At 37.7% G+C, this 17,973-nt stretch overlaps 1 protein-coding gene across 2 annotated transcripts in view; it reads left to right on the forward strand.

Annotated features, from left to right (window-relative positions):
- Positions 1 to 13,136: 13,136 nt before the first annotated feature.
- Positions 13,137 to 17,973, forward strand: part of AKR1D1 (aldo-keto reductase family 1 member D1) — a 39,286-nt gene continuing 34,449 nt past the window's right edge. Inside the window, exon 1 of one of the 2 annotated variants that reach the window (XM_065884155.1) lies at positions 13,137 to 13,301. In XM_065884155.1, coding sequence (XP_065740227.1) covers positions 13,209 to 13,301 — 93 coding nt within the window. In that variant the 5' untranslated portion in view covers positions 13,137 to 13,208. The remainder of the gene's footprint in view (positions 13,302 to 17,973) is intronic. The other variant, XM_065884156.1, reaches the window with a different exon arrangement.

Consider the following 17,973-nt stretch of genomic DNA (forward strand, 5'->3'; position numbering starts at 1 on the left):
CACACTTCCTTCTAGTTCATGTAGTAGCGAGAAGGGCTGGACCTTGGGAAAGCCTGAAGGGTGGATACAAACACAACCAGGACATTCTCCCATCACTTGTCACTGCTTTCCTTTTCTTGTCGGTTACATTCTCTCAGATCATCTTCCTCTTCTTGTCAGGGATTCTGACTGACCCCACCTACTTTATGTGCTTACCTCTGGACCAATTGACACTGGCCAGGAAGAGTGAAAGATACTGTGATTAGCAGCCTCTATAATAACCACGTGACTAGACTAAGTAAAGGAGCAATTTTCAAAAAGATGGAAGGAAGATTGCCTCCCAAAGATGGCAAGAGCACTAGGCAGACAGTAGATGCCCACCAAACCTGATCAGTCACATAATATTGACAAGAGGTTTTTTAATATAATTATTTATTTATTTTTACTTATTTATTTTGGCTGTGCTGGGTCTTAGTTGCGGCACACGGGATCTTCGCTGCAGCAAGCATGCAGGATCTAGTTCCCTGATCCTACATTGGGAGTGTGGAACGGTTCACACACTGGACCACCAGGGAAGTCCCAGACAAGTGTTTTTATTATTGTTTCTTAGGCTTTGATGTAGAGGCGATCCTTACAGGCTTAGCAGTAGATACAGAAAAATACAAATATCAAGACAGGATAGTAAATATAATTTGTCTATTTATCAAAGAAATTGTTGCACATGATTAAGATTATAAACTCAATATGATAAACATAATTTATTTAACATGCTTATAAATTAATTATACATTAAGGCTAAAATTAAAACCTTTACATTTATCATCTATTTGTATATTTATATATCTTTGAATGTCTTAATACTTACATATAAATACTTACATATTAATAAATCCATTATTACAAATTATTACATGAATATTGACCCAAAGGTGAAAATTACAATTTAGGTTGTCTTCATGTAAAATGACTCAATTATTTTGTGCCATAGTACAAAATAAATTTTTTTTCAATAAAAAAATGTCTTTTCTATTGTCTCAGTATTCTGTTAGCCCTCATTAATTCTGGCATGTTCTTAAATCATTTTAACAAAAAGTTCCTTATTGCTTCAAAGAGTTAAAAGTTTCTACTAATTATTGTTTCTGGCTGTGATTTGGTTTAAGAATAATGCCTGGACAAAATAAAACATTCCCTATAACTTGTGCCTGCCTCTACAAACTTGTGTCTTATGTTTATAACTTTTATCCTCTAGGCATTCTTGATTTTGCCTTTCCCAAATTCAGAAAAATAAAACTATATGGACGATAGAGTTGATTTACAGATGGAATGGAAAAACTCTATCTCTGGATCTCCTGGATGGCATTTTTGACTCTTAGCCAAAAAAGGGTCAGTTTTATGATCTGTGAGTTAAAGAATGAAACTCCCTTAGAAATCAGCTCTACCCCCAAGGTCAGCTTCTTTACTGATGGTGTGCAACTGGCCCAACCAGTTAAGTTAGCTGGCAGAGTCATAAACATCTATTCTGGGAGCCTCGGTTTTGAGTTCCAGCCGAGGCTAAGATACCCCTCGTAGATCGTGGTAGTTCAGCCAGGACACTGGACGTGCTGTGTGTGTGTGAACGTGTCCCCTGGGAAGCTTGAGCCTGGTAGAGGCCGCTTCTCCGACCTGTCATTCTTGCCTGAACTTCTTGCTGTGCTCTCTCCTTCACCTGTAAATCAAAGCATTACCTGACTTTGACTCTGTGGGGTCTCATGAGTCCTTTCAAATGTCCCAACTTGGGAAATTTTTTCAATTAAGATGTCTTTTGATGACTAACCTATCATTGAATTTCCTGGAAAGACCACTAGGTACCACAAAATTTTATTTTAAAAATAGGTAAAAATAATCAGGTTTATTTGGCATTCTCCAAATTTTCATTAATTTAGAAAAACTGTACAAACTCTTTTGATTATTTAACTTGCACCTGATGGGCAGAGTTGCCAGTTCAGACTGGTCACCTGGCTGGAATGTGCCTGGGCCACCAACCAGCTTACCTGGAGGAGGCTTTGGGTTTCTTGGCACCAAGGTGCTTCACACACATGGCAGTGGACGTTCAAAACCTGAAGACAAAGTATATCCTGGGCAACCCAGTGGTGGAAGGGTAAGGAAACCTGCACCTGAGATCTCCAGGGCCCTCCCAGTGCATATTCTTCTTCTGCTATTATAATATATAATATATATAGCTATAATATTGCTATATTATATTTGTTGCCTGTAACATGAGCATAAATTGAGTCCTGTGAATCCTTTCAGTAATTAAACAGTCAAACATAATAATGCACCTTTTGGTAACCCTAATTTAATTTTGTTCTTTTATAGTTCATACTTAAACACAAAAACTAGAGGTTGTCAAGCAAGTTATGCGCCCGGATTCAAATTCACTCTTGGCATATGGGCCTCTTCCAAAAGAGAATTCACTTCAGATAACAATTACCTGGGCCAGCCTGCCAGTTAGCATGAAATAAAAGAGCAAATATTGATCCAATCACTATTTTCTACTATGCTTTGATCATTCTTTGCTTATTTTTAAGGTAGATTAAGACTTTTTCTGCCAGACTATTATTAAAACTTTGAAGAATTTTGCCTTTTACTCAAAAACTTCATTATCTTTATCCTTAATCTTTACAAAAATGTAAAGAAAGCCAAGGAATTCTAAAACTGAAAATTGTCAAGTTCTCAGAGACTGGAATTTCCACATCTCAAGGTACTCCCATTAGTCGTAATGACATGGGCTATAACTCCCTTTATGAGTTAATAACAGCCCACTCTGTGCATTTAGAAGTTTCACTCTAATCCTAGTTTTGCCTTACTGCAAACTGATATTAGTAATCTTATCATTAAACAGGTATGAGTGGCTTTTCCAAATTAATCACAGAAGCAATCTCTGAATGACCTGAAATCTGAAGATTGAGTCTTCTGGAAAAGAAAATAACGGGAGATTTGCCTTGGCTCCAACAAATAGGACCTTATCAGGTACTGCTAATAATTAACACAGTAATGAAACTCTAGGGTAGTGATCCTTGGATTCATATTTTCAATTAAAAGCAATACATCATTTTCTCTAAATCATCGGACTTCCATTTCATTGGTAGACCTCAAGCTGAGAGTTCTTTGAAATCTCCCAGAAGTAGACGGTCCCCCAAAATAACAGTTGACTCAAAACCCTCAGCTGAAACTAATTACACAAAGTAGACAGTTTCTGCTCAAATCTCTGGAACAGTATTCATTTTCAGAGAACTCAACACCCTTTTTCTTTGGGTTTGTTTTCTACATTGACGCTGCCTGGTAAATGACTAAAGGGTTCTCAGTACAGCTTTCTACAATTTCATTTTCTTCCTTCTAAACCCCTAGGGTCTTTTTGTGCCATTTAAAGAGAGACAAAACATTCTCATGCATTTTCCTCAGACCATAATCACTGCTATAAGTCTAATTGGTGGATCAATACCCACTTGACCCTGCTGAAAAAAATTAATAGGTGTTTTTAAAAACATTTTCAAAATAGACTTCCTTATGCAGATTTCTTCTGGTCCTAAAAGTTCTCTCATATTATAAATCCCAACCTTCAACCTTGTAAAAATTGGACTATACACATCAACAGAATGATTCTTGTAAGATCATTAAACCCTGCCAACCAAACCTAGTTTACTGAGAAGCAGGAACCACCCTCACTGCAATAGTCAGTTTGCTCTCTTCAGAGTCACTGTATCCTACTTTGAAGGAATTGTTTAACTTAACATATTGTTTAAGCGTCAATATATAAAGAGTATCAGTATCAGTATCAATATATAAAGAGTAACTCCAGCCATTTCTCAAAAGAAAAGCAATCCAATATGTAAATTCACATCAATTTAGTCAGTATGTGTGATAAATTAAAAATTAATTTTAGGAATAAGTGAGGGTTCTAGCTCCATTAATATGAAGTAAGCATATTCTACCCTGACTCTCCCACTGAATACAGCTATAAAACATGAAATAGTATGGGAGGAAGTTAGTTCAGGACTCTGAAAAGTAAATAGTAGCAGGTGGATTAGGAAAGAAGAACAAAACTCAAGTGTCACTGGGCTCTCTCAGTATCACCCTGCCAACCAGATAGTGGGCACCAGAGTGCAGACAGAACTTCAGGAGAAGACCTCTAGTTCTGACGTGAGAGAGAAACTCATAATACTTAGAGAATCTGAAAATCCCCTACTTTCCCCTACTTTTTTGCCTCTCTTTCTTTCCCCTCTATTAACTTGTGACCTAGTTCCCAAGAAATTCCATGGTAGGTGTTGTAGCATTCTCAGGTAATACAGGCCAGCAGGATCCAAAACTATGCAGAAGGGAAAGCTTCCTCTTTTTTCAGGGGAGCTGCAGTTCCAAGAGAGTGGATCCAACCTCTCTTGCCTTTATACTGTCTCTATAGTCTTTTGTCACATGGCCCTAGATTCAGGTGCAGTTGTGGAAGCACACAATAGAGCAGCGGGGTAACTAAAGCTTTCTAGATAGAAGACCAAAAAGAGAACATTAAGGATCTAGAATGTAACCAAGAGATTGCAGTGAGGGAAGAATTTGGGAAAGTGACCCCATAAAGTTGTTTATGAACTACCCTGGGCTCACCCCTAAACTGTGTATGCTTGGATCAGATACTATTCATTATATCAAATATTTTGAGAAATGAACTATATAGATACACCACTGCCTAAGTCCCAGATTTGCCATCAGGTAGTATACATGCAAGATAAATCCAAAGATCACTGCAAAATCTGAGAAATGAACCATAGTTCGCAGAGGCAGGGGAACCTTGTGGCCTAAACCTAACCAGGTCGACTGCCTTCTAAAACAAAAATATCAACATTTTACAGGATATAAATAGGACCCAATGTCTTAATTAATTTTCAAAAACTCTTCAATATAATCTAAATTTACATTGCAAGTGAATAACAAGGAAAATATAAATTTATGTAGGGTAAAACCAAAAGATGTCAATGCCAAGATGTCTTAGAGATTATAATTATTTGGCAAAGATGTTAAAGCAGCTATTACAAGAGTGCCTTACCAAAAATCAAGAACAGTCTTGAAGCCAGTGAAAGAATAGAGAGTCTCAACAAAGAAATATTTTTTTAAAAGAATGATCAAATAGTAATTTTAGAAATGAAAAACATAAAAAACTCACGAAGTGGAGCAACAAGAACTTTCATGCATCGTTGGTGGGAACTCCACTTTGGAAGACAGGTTGGCAGTTTCTTACAAAACTAAACAAATATTCTAACAAAACTAAACAATTATTCTTACAGCATGATCCAGCAATCGTGCTCCTTGGAGTTTAACCAAAGGAGTTGAAATTTTACGTCCACACAATAGCCTGCACACAAATGTATATAGCAGCTTTATTCATAATTGCCAAAACTTGGGCTCAACCAAGATGTCCTTCAGTAGGTGAATGGAAAAAGAAACTGTGGCGACTTCCCTGGTGGTGCAGTGGTTAAGAATCCGCCTGCCAATGCAGGGGACATGGGTTCGAACCCTGGTCCGGGAAGATCCCACATGCCATGGAGCAGCTAAAACTGTGGGCCACAACTACTGAGCCTCCGGTCTAGAGCCCATGAGCCACAACTGCTGAAGCCCACATGCCACAACTACTGAAGCCCGCGCGCCTAGGGCCTGTGCTCCGCAACAAGAGAAGCTACTGCAATGAGAAGCCCGCGCACCACAACAAAGGGTAGCCCCCGCTCGCCGCAACTAGAGAAAGCCCGCGGGCGGTAACAAAGACCCAACGCAGCCAAAAATAAATATAAATAAATAAATTTATTTTAAAAAAAAAAAGAAGCTGTGGTCCATCCAGACAATGGAATATAATTCACTGCTAAAAAGAAATGTGCTATCAAGCCATGAACAGACATGAAGGGTGGGGGAGATGTGGAGCAACCTTTTATGCATATTACTAAGTGAAAGAAGCCAATCTGAAAAGCTATGATTCCAACTGTATGACACTCTGGAAAAGACAAAACTTCAGACACAGTAAAAAGATCCATGGAAGCCAGGGATTAGGAAGGAAGGAGGGGTGAGTAAGCAGACCACAGTGGATTTTTAGGGCAGGGAAACTATTCTGTATGATACTGTAATGGTTGACACATGGTATTATTTTCAAAACCCATAGACTGTATAACACCAAGAGTCAACCCTGATATAAACCATGGACTTTGCTGTAAAGCATGGACTTTGGTGGCTAGTGATGTGTCAGTATAGGTTCATCAGTTGTAACAAGTGTACCACTCTGGTGGGGACGTTGATAGTGGGAGAAGCATGTGGAGGAGCAAAGAGTACAAGCGAACTCTTGTAGTTTCTGCTTGATTTTGCTGTGAACCTAAAACTTCTCTAAAAAATAAAGTCGATTTAAGAAAAAAAAGGAACTCAATGGATGAGTTCAGTATCAGAATGGAGTAGAGAAGAAAGAAGACAGAGGAAAGATGAAGTGAACTTGAATATAAGTCAAGAGAAATAATCCAATCTCAAAACAGAGAAATTTGGGCTTCCCTGGTGGCGCAGTGGTTGGGAGTCCGCCTGCCGATGCGGGGGACGCGGGTTCGTGCCCCGGTCCCGGGAAGATCTCACATGCCGTGGAGCGGGCCGCTGAGCCTGTGCTCCGCAACGGGAGGGGCCATAGCGGTGAGAGGCCCGTGTACAGCAAAAAAAAAAAACAGAAATTTTAAAAGATTTTTAAAAAATGAATAGAGGAAAATAGGAGAGTAGGGAACGCCAGGGCTCTGTCCCTTTACAAAAAAACTGATGAGCTGGCAAAAGCTGTCAGCATCATTTTTTTGCAGAACTCTGGAGTCTAGTCAAAAACCTACAACCAGGGGAAAGCTTGATGAAGAAAGAAGCTGTTGCTTTGCAGTAAGAGACAGCTGTGGTGACTTAAATTGCCTACGTCCCACATGCTGTACCCCTATTTGGTGCCAGCCACCAGGACTGCAGCCACATTCCTGGTGCAGGAGGCTAGTGCCAGAGGGAGCAATGCAGAATTTCTCGAAGAATTCTCTAAGAATTGTGGTTGTAAGTTCCAGCCCATCCGGTGGCTGTCTGAAGGGCTTGCCTTTATTTTGCCTGACTCAAACATTTCTAGGGCTAAGGTGACAGCCTAGGAGGCTTTTGCTATGTGCATTTAAAGGCAGAAATATTGGCTGTGGCAGCCTCGGGCTAGGGATAACAGTTGGGACAAGCAACAAACAGACTGAAAACCCTGGGAAACAGCAGGCAGGGAAAAGAGATATGTGGGGGTAAAGGGGCCTTTAAAGGCTCCCATGCATACCAGGGAATCAGGTATACATAGTGTCAGGGGTGGGTACACGCTCAAAGAAGGCCTGAGAAGACTCCAAGCTTTTACCTCTGAGTGGCCTTCAGGCTCTGTGCAAGCTGTGAGTGAAGGCTAAGGCAGAATTGTAAGCAGCATGGCTAAGCTTTGAAGGAGTGCTCCAACATAGAACCAATCTGCAAAGACTGGGAGAGTATTTTCTTCTTTTCTTTCCTTTTCTTTTTCCATTGAAAGAAACTCTGTCAAAACACCAGGTGACCCCCAAGTTAGTGGAACACAGACTTCACATCACAAACAATACAGACTTAACCAAAATAGTTTGGAGAAGTCACAAAACAAGCAAACAGCAACAGCCTACAACAAACAGCAAAAACAAACCCTGAAGAAGGGGGAAATCTGATTTCCAAAGTTGTCACATTTTAATATTAAAACTCTCCACGTTTAAACAACAAAAAATTACAACGCATGCAAATAAACCGGGAAGTATGGTTCATTCACAGGGGGGAGGAAAGAAATTAATAGACACTGTCCATGAGGACACCTAGACATTTAGACTTACTAGATGGAAACATTAAATCAACTCTCTTAAATATGCTCAAAGAGCTAAAGGAAGTCATGGAGAAAGAACAAAGGAACCAGGAGAATATGTCTCACCAAATACAGAATATTAGTAGAAATTATAGAAATGAAACAAATAGAAATTCTGGAGATGAAAAGTACAGATAGATCAATTGACATCCAGTTTAAGAAGTGAAAAGAGAAAAGAAGGAAAGAAATGATCCAAACCTAACAGACCTATGAGACACCATCAAGTATACTGACATACACATACCAGGAGTCCCAGAAGGAGAAGAGAGAAAGAAACAAAAAGACTGTTTGAAGAAATAATGGCCAAAAGTGTCCCAGATTAGATGAAAATCATAAATCTAAATATCCAAGAATCTCAATGAACTCCAAGAAGCATAAACCAAGAGAGATTCACAGGAAAACACATTATAGTCAAATTGTCAAAGCCCAAAGACAAAGGGAGAATCTAGAAAGCAGCAAGAGAGAAGTGATTCATCACATACAAGAGATAATGTGTGTAATTAATAGCCCATTTTTCTTTGGAAACTGGAAGCCAGAAGACAGTGGGGTGACATATATAAAGGACTGAAAGAAAAGAACTGTCCACCAATAATTGCATATCCTGCAAAACAAAAACAGAAAGACCTGTGCTACAAGAAGACCTGTGCTACAAGAAATGCTAAAGGGAGTCCTTCAGGCTGAAATAAAAGGATAATTGAAGCCATATGAGGAGATAAGGAACACAACAGTAAATGTAGCTACATAGATAAATATAAAAACCAGTAATATTGTATGTCTGGTTTATAACTCCTTTTTTTTCCCTACATGATTAAAAGATAAATAAAGCAATAATTATATATTTATGTTAATTGACCCACAATGTATAAACATGTAATTGGTAAAAATAACAACATAAAGGGGGGAGATGGAGTTTTAAAGGATCAGAGTTTTTATGTATTAGGTTGGCCAAAAATTAATTTGGGGTTTTCCGTAAGATGTTATGGAAAAACCCGAATGATCTTTTTGGCAAACCCAATACTACTGAAAGTATCTTGGTACTAATTCAAACCTGATTCTTACAAAGTTAAAATGCTAATTGTAACCCCAGGGTAACCCTAGTATTATGGACTGTATTGTGTCTCCCCAAAATTCATATGTTGAAGCCCTAACTCCCAATGTGGATGGTATTTGAAGATGGGGCCTTTGGGAGGTAATTAGATGAGGTCATGAGGGTGAGGTCTTCATGATGAGATTTATACCCTTATAAGAAGAGACCAGAGTGTGCTTGTTCTCTCTCTCTCTTTTCCCCACCATGTGAAGACATAAATAGAAGTAGGCCTTCTGCAAGCCAGGAAGAGAGCTCTCATCAGAAACTCATTGCCAGTATCTTGACCTTGACCTTGGACTTTTCAGTCTCCATAACTGTGAAAAATAAATGGCTGTTGCTGAAGCCACACAGTCTATGATATTTTGTTATAGCAGCCAAGCTGACTAAAACATCCAGGAAATAACCCTTTTTTAAGTATACAGAAAAGGAAACAAGATGGGAGTCAGAATAGTAAACTAGAAGAAAAAATCACTCACAGAACGAGGCAGTAGTGGAGGGATAAAAAGAAAATTGAGGAATAAAAAGAAAATAAGACATAGAGAAAACAAATAGCAAAATTGCAGAAGTAAATCCTTTCTTATCGATAATTACTTGAACTGTAAATGGATTGAACCCTCCAATTAAAAAGAAGAGATTGGAAGAATCGATTTTTAAAAATGATCCAAATATATGTTGTCTAAAAGAGACTTACTTTAAATCCAAGGACATAAATAGATTGAAAGTAAAAGGATGAAAAATAAATTCCATGCAATAAAAAAAGGCAAAAAGAGACCTGGGGTGGATATACTAATATCAGACAACATGGACTTGAAGTCACTAATCGTGATGAGACAAAGAAGGACATTACATGTTGACAAAAGGGTCAATATATCAAGATATACCAATTATAAACATATATGCCTCTAACAAAAGAACCACAAAATATATGAAGCAAAAAACTGACATAATTGAAAGGAGAAATAGACAGTTTTACAGTAACAGTTAGAAACTTCAATACCCCACTCTAAAGAATAGATAAAACAAGACAGAAGATCAGTTTAAAAATAGAGGACTTGAATGATGCTATGAACCAACTATATCTAAAAGACATCTAGAGAAGACCCTACCCAAAACAGCAGATTGCATATTTTTCTCAAGCACATGTGGAATATTCTCCACGATAGACAGTATGTCAGGCAACAAAAACAAATCAAGTCTCAATAAATACTAAATGATCGAAGCCATAAAAATCAATCCTATTTCTATGTATTAGCAATGTACAGTTGGAAACAGGATTTCTAAAATGCCATTTACAATGGCTCTAAAAAAATAAATATTTATACCTATACTTAGGTATAAGTCTAACAAAACAAATATAGGATGTGTATGGCTGAAAACTTCAAAATGCTGAAGAGCTAAATAAATGGAGAGAAATACTGTGTTCGTGGATTCAAAGACTCAAAGGAGTAAAGATAAGAAATTGATCTACAGATTTAACTCAATTCAAAAAATTCTGGCAGGACTTTTGAAGACACAGACAAGCTGATTCTAACATTTATATAGAAAGTTAATAAATAAGAATAGCTAAGATACTTTTGGAAAAGAAGAATAAAGTTGGAGAAATTATACCATTTGATTTTAAGTCCTTTTATAAAGTTAGAATAATTTAAACAATGTGGTATCAGTAAAGGAAGAGACACATAAATCAATGAAACCAAGTAGAAAGTCCAAAAGTAGATTTACCCAAATATGACCTTTGATTTTTAACAGTAGTGCAAATGAAATTCAATGAAGAAAGCATAATTTTTTTCAACTAATGGAACTGGAACAATAGGATACCCTTACGTAAAACAAAACAAAACACCTCTACCTAAATATGCTAGATTATACAAAAATTTACTCAGAATGGATTATTGATCTAAATGGAAAAATGAAACTATGTAAAACTTTTAGAAAAAAAATAGAATAAAACTTCTGTGACCTAGGGTTAGACAAAAAAGTTCTTTCACATGAAACTCTAAAACAATACAAAAAAATTGAACGTTATCAAAATTAAAATCTTTTGCTGCATGAAAGACACAGTCAAGAGAATGAAAAGACAAACTACATACTGAGAAAAAAATACTTGTAAACCATGTATTCAGTAGAGAACATGTATCAAGGATTTACCAAGAAATCTCAAAACTCAACACTATGAAGACAACCCCACTAAAAGATGGGCACTGAACCCCCATGTTTGAATAGGCACTTCACCACGAGGAGATATAGATGGCAAATAAGTATGTGAAAAAGTGTTCAACATCATTATCCACAATGCAAATTAAAATTAACAATGAGATACCATGACAAACCTATCAGAATGACTAAAATTATAAAATACCGACAATGCTAAGTGCTGTCAAAGATGCGGAAAAATAGCAATTCACGCGCATTGCTAATGGGGATGCAAAATGATATAATCATTCTGAAAAGCAGTTTGACAGCTTCCTACAAAGTTAAACACACCACATGACCCAGCAATCCCACTCCTGGGTATTTAGCCAAGAGAAATGAAAACTAATATTCATGCAAAAACCTGTACACAAATATTTATAGCAGCAGTCTTCACAGTCATCAAAAACTGGAAACAAACCAATGTCCTTCAAATAGAGAAACAAACTGTGGCACATCTATATAATGTATATATACATTACTACTCAGCAATTAAAAACAAATAAGCTATTGATACAAACAACAACCTGGATGAATCTCAAAGGTGTTATGCTGAGTGAAAGAAGCCAATCTCTAAAGGTCACATACTGTATGATTCAATTCACATGATATTCTCAAAAGATAAAACTATAGCAACGGAAAACAGATAATGATTTTTATGAGTTGCTGGTGGGGGAGCTTTTGATTACAAACAAATAGCATGAAGGAGTTCTTCGGGTTATAGAATTTTTCAATATCCCAATTGTGATGGCAGTTACACAGATCTGTACATGTGCTTAAATTCATGGAGCTAAACACCAAAAAAGTCAAAAATAAGAAAAATAAAGAAGCATATATAGCCAACATCTTAGCACACAAAGGTGCACAGTAAGTGTTTGTTGGATCAAATTAGAAACAATGTTGAAGATCACTACTGCCCATATTTCACCCTGCCCCAACATAGTTGAAATTATTGCGTCCACTGGCTGATTATGTGTGTGTAAGCAAGAATGAGGTTGTCCTGGAGAGAAGACAAGTCAGTTAGAGACAAACTTCAGGATACTTTCACCATCATGGACACAGTTATCTTTAAGGTCACCAGGTCCAAAACTCTCATACACAGCACAATCCTTTGGAGGAAGACTATAATAAACATGTATTAATTGTTTCACTAACTGCTACTCCTTTCCTTTTTCTTAACAGCTCCAGAATCTCCCCAGGTGGGATTAAGCCCAACTCCAAATTTAGAAATGGCTTCTAATTACATTAAAGCAATCAGTCTTTTATTTTCTTTGACCCCTGTGATTGACTTAGTGGTTGGCTCCAGGAACTAAGAAAGAGGCCAACTGGACCCTATTTCTGGATTACTGTGTGAGCTATAACGTAAAATCCCTTTTTTTGTTGGGTTTGAGTCTGGAACCATGTCACTCTAAGGACTGGTTACCATCTTTCAGTGATAAAGAGAAAATCCACTGAGAGAGCAAGGAGGCAGAGAAATGAACTGAGAGTGAAAAACTGGTTCCCGGCCATAACATTTTCCCCTCCAGTCCAGTTTCCCACTTAAGTAGGTGATAAAAAATAACAGACCCCTTCCCAGTCCTGCTAGCCCAAATCTCTAGGGAAGTCCCGGAAAACTTAGTCACACCTGGAGCTAGCCCTAAGGTTGGAGTTTTCAGGAATATAGACCAATAGATTTCTTTTATTATTTCAGAGAATTTGTGATAGGTCTGTTACTTACCAACCAAAGCATCCTAGCTGACAGAAGCCAGCTAGATTTGTTTCCTTTTATTTTTAAAATCATTTCTTTGCAGGGAAGTAAGCATAAGATCAAAATGGGTTATTATTTACATGCCTCTGATAAGTTCAAAGGACAACCTCAATTAGGATTTCCAGAACAACCTGAAAAAAAAACAGGTTGAGAAATCTCTCTTCCCTCCCACTGCTCCTCCCTCTGGCTCTCCTTTCTTTGATTAAATAGGCATTAGGACACCTTTTCAAAAAGGCTTTTCTGTGGTGTTCAGAATCATTTCTAGAAATTGAAACCTCCGACTTTCCAAGATGTACCTCAGTGCTGCATATCACCGCATACCTCTAAGTGATGGAAACAGCATCCCTATCATCGGTCTTGGTACCTACTCAGAACCTAGATTGGTAAGCTTATCTCTCTCTGTTTTTTTTTTTTTAATTAACACTTTCCTAAAGGATAATCTGTAATTCATTTTGAATGGATTTCATTGATTTAATTATTGTAATAATGAATGCAACCTTGAAGGACTGCTGTTTGGCTGAATAAGTACTGAGCCAATGGTTAAACTAAATCAGTTTATGATTTTAAAGTATCTTGGCTTAAAGAATGGGACCTTTCTGCTTCCTTTACTAAAATTCAGCCTGAATGCTGGTTATAAGGCTGAACTGAAGTACGTAAAATTTCTGAGTTTATGATTTTTTTAAGTTCATATTTGAGAATTTTTAGTTCAGTCCAACAAAACATTTAGTGAAAACGTACCATGTATGAAGCACTAGGCTATAGAAACTTCAAATATGAAGAGAAGAGTGTCTCTGCTGTCTAGGGATTAAAAATCTAATAGAGGAGACAGACTCTAATAACTAATTAATCATAGAACAATGAAGAGTATATGCTGTCTGAGAATTTTGAACAGTATCTCTCTGAAAACACAGGAAAGGGAATAGTTAGATTTGACCATGAGGACTGAAGTGGGTTTCCATTAAAACACAGAAAATCTTCTACTTGTAAGTAAAATATCTTTCTGCTTTCCACATTGCAATTCCACATTTAATACTAATTACCAGAATAAACAGTGGTTATATCTAGAAATGCTACTGAAATTTGAATGATCATGTGTGAATTAACTCTGTTAAACTAAGTATAAGTTAGCTAGGCAGAGAAGCAGAGCTGAGGCAGGACATTGTAGGCAGAAAGAGAAGCACAGAGGCGCAAGGATAGGAATCTGATTATGTCATGCCTCTGCCTGACACAGTTAAGTGTTAAAAAAATTTTAGCTATTATTATTGTATGCATTTACATCTCCATATCCTTTGATGCACATATATATATAAATATATATATATACACATACATACATATATATATATATATATATATATATATATATATCTCCTTTCATTCACTTGACAAGGATTACCTGAACACCCAGCACGCATACTATACTGGGAATATAGAGCTGAACAAGACATGGTCTCTTTCCTGATGGATTTTACATCTTATAGGGAAGATTGCACAGAAAAATTTAGCTATTATTATTGTAGTACTCTTTGTAGTACTTTATAGTACATGCATTTTCTAATTTAATCCTCACAACATTATGAAAGAGATACCATTTTACAGATGAGAAAACTGAAGCATGGCAAGATAAAGTAAAATGTCCCAAACTTATAATGGTGAGGAAGAGAACTGGAATTTGAACCAATGCAGTTTTGGTCCAGGTCCTATCCTCTGAGTCCCTATACTATATTACCTGTTATAAATGTATGTTATGTCAATGCAGCTGCATATTTCTATGACTTTCTATATGTATTTCTATATATGAAAGTATCTAGGAATATATATCCAGAAAGTACCTAGAATGGATAGATAGATAGATAGAATGATACATCTAGGATATGAATCTAATTATGTCATGCCTCTACTCATTTCAATGACTATCAATTATATGGCTCCTTGCTTGCACATCTATCATTCTATCTATCTCTCTGTCTCTCTATCTGTCTCCTGAAACTCAGTGGGGCTCAAAGTGCTGCATCTACCAATAAATATTATTAAGTGCCTGCTATGTGTCTAGTAATATTAAATGCTACAGGATGGAGACATTCAAAAGCATTCATGTGTCATTTCCCAAAAAGAGTTGTAACTCACTTCAGAAGGTAAGACATTACTGCAGTTAGAGAATATGGCATTCGAGGAATATTATTAGAAATGAAGATTGTGCGTGCACAAACCACATTTGTGATCAGAAATACAGAACTAAAGGTATGTCTCACAAAATTGGAAACTCTAATGTGAAGAAAAATGCCCACCATGGAAGATTTGGGGGAGGGGTATAGGCAGAGCTAGGTTGAGGGGGAGACGGGGAGTGGGGAGGGTGGAGTATCTCCTAGCTGGAACACTCAGCAGTTTCTGTTCAAAGCCATACAACTGACAACTCCCTCACCATCTACCCAGGGCTGATGAGACAGACACTAGGAGTACCCATGCCCAAGTCGGTCACCAGGAAATAAAAGTACCAAATTAGATTTAACGTCAGAATCTTAGTCCTAGAGATGAAATCTGATGCCAAAATTCAGTCTTCTCTCCTCAGCTTGCCTGAGGTGCTTTTCAAAACCTTTCATTCCACAAGAGATGGAAGGAGAATGACAGGCTGAGGTAACTCATTAACTGAAATGCTTCACATTTCATGTATATAATCAAGTCAGTCAATATTTGTCCTGGGATCCTGTTGCATTTTGATACAGAAGTTAGCAGGCGCCAGGGGAAGATTTAGGCTTGTCTTCAGGGGGAGTTGGGGTAGGAGCAGAGATGAAAGGCTGAGATAAGGAAGACTAACAATAACCTCTCCTCCAGCATCTGCCCATTTGAGACTCCACTGTCACATACGTGGCGACAGGAACTGTAGAACAGCATCCCGGAGGAACATTATCGTGCAGCTGTGTGAGGCCAACCGGCCTAGCTTCTCTGGACTTACAAAGATTTTTTTTCTCTTAATATGCCCAACTTTCTTATTAAGGTGTTTCATGCCTGTGGAGTTAGGGAATTTGAGATGGAACCAGCATTTAGTAGCACCAAGCGCTCTGTGCATTTCCTCACTTGACAATCACTAACTAATGAAAACTGAACTGTACAAATTATCTATGCACCATTTCCCTAGGACAGATTCCCAGAATGTTTTCATACAGGGATGAAATAGTCTATAATAGCCTCCCAGCAAGTCTCCCTTCTTCCTGTCTCTCTCCCTATATCTCTGTCTGAGAAAGTCCAATAGGCAAGAGTTTTGAATCTTGTTCGTTTTTCTGCTTTGATAGAAATTAATTTGGTTTTTATGTATATCAGCCCATGAGTTAATAACCAGTATTTATCAAAAACTTCAAGTAAAACTCAAGAATGTTACCAAGTGTGCAAATGACACAAATCTGGGACCAATGGTAAATATTTTGGGAAATGGGCAATAATTCAGTTCAATAAATATTTATTGTGTGCCTACCATGTATGAGGCATTTTTCTAGGTAACACAGGGATCGAAACAATGGACTAGAAACAAGGGATTTGAAATCCGTGAGTGACTGAGGCAGAAAAAATAAATACACTTATAAATAAAATATAAAGAAAAGCTGAAGTGCTTGTTCAAAGATGAAAGTAACAGTGAACAAAGCTAGTTATGGGGTAGATCATGAAACACCAAGCTATAGGGAAGGAGTAGCCTAGACTGGGGTTGTAACTGATCCAGTATCCCTTCCTGGGTGGCTCTGGTTAAGATTTCTATAGCTGTAAACAGTTTTCACTCTGAAGAGTGAGCCAAAGGCTTTGTATATGGGGCAAAGGAGAGGTGAAGTCCAATCTCTTGAGTACTAAGGAGGAGCCTGAAACATCAAGGGGCCACTGTGATGGAATTTTGTAGTAGGGAAGAGAGATTGGTGTCAATTCTGAATACATGGGCAAGTGAGAATTTATAACCAAGGTGCAGGGTTGGAATCTGTGGGTAGAAAATTACTAAGAGGAAACATCAGGAATACAGGGCCATTCTGGCTAAACTGACCTAACAGGATTCTTGCTGAAAACAGGGTTGGGTGACTAGACATCTCCTGGGGCATGGTGGAGGAGGAGGAACCTGATTTGATATGAAGCATGATCAGTTATGGAGGGTGAGAGGTTGTGGTTAAACTGACTTAGCAGGATTCTTGCTAAGCTTGGACAGAGCAGAGATGAGTATGAAAGTCCATGTTGGAAAAGAGTTCAAAAGAACCTGATTAGAGTTTGGTCCATGAAAGAATCTTTGTCAGGGTTGAGGATGTTCCCACAATCTCTACCTAAAGGGACCAGGGACAAGGCAGGAACCGTAAATAAGTGGCCCTAGAGAGCCAAGTCTATTTCTCAGTTTTGTTCTGCTTTCCCATTTTGATAGTAGATATAAGTGCAAGAAATGCTTTCTTCTTCTTTGCTACAAAACAAAAACAAAAAAACACAAAAAACATGTGCAGGCAACACTTAGGAGACGATTGACACAATAAACAGAGACACAATAAACAGAGTACCAGAGATTCCACTCACCATTCTAAATGAAGATGGTAATTTCTCCGCTACAGCTAATTGTCATGCATAAACAAAAGTCCAGTGTGGCCTGATCTTCTCACATTTTTCAAAGAATATTGTAAAGTAATTAATAATTTTTAAGTAATGGCAACATTTATATTTTTGTAAAACGCTATATGAGCTAGTATTTTAAGAGTCAAAGAAAATAACTCAGCTGGTGTTTGTTTTTACTTTTAGTAGAGTGTGTATCCTGAGTTCTTTGCAGTACCTGTGACCCCTTCACACTCACACTCGTGCCACAGAAGCCTTGGCTCTTAGAAAGCAAATACCAAGAACTGACTTCTGCATTTTATATCATTCCTCTCCAGAGGCAATGAATGCTGCACATCAAGCTACAAAAAATGGTTTGCCGGGGGGAGGGGGGCGTGTTGGGGGGGGGTAGATGGTAACAAAAAAATACCAGGGAGAAAAAAGTAGGTTCATATTTCAAAGCTATTACCCTGCCAACGTTAAAACGAATTAAAATGAGAAGAGGCGAAA

This window comes from Phocoena phocoena, chromosome 9 (genome assembly GCF_963924675.1).
Source record: "Phocoena phocoena chromosome 9, mPhoPho1.1, whole genome shotgun sequence".
Classification (NCBI taxonomy): domain Eukaryota; kingdom Metazoa; phylum Chordata; class Mammalia; order Artiodactyla; family Phocoenidae; genus Phocoena; species Phocoena phocoena.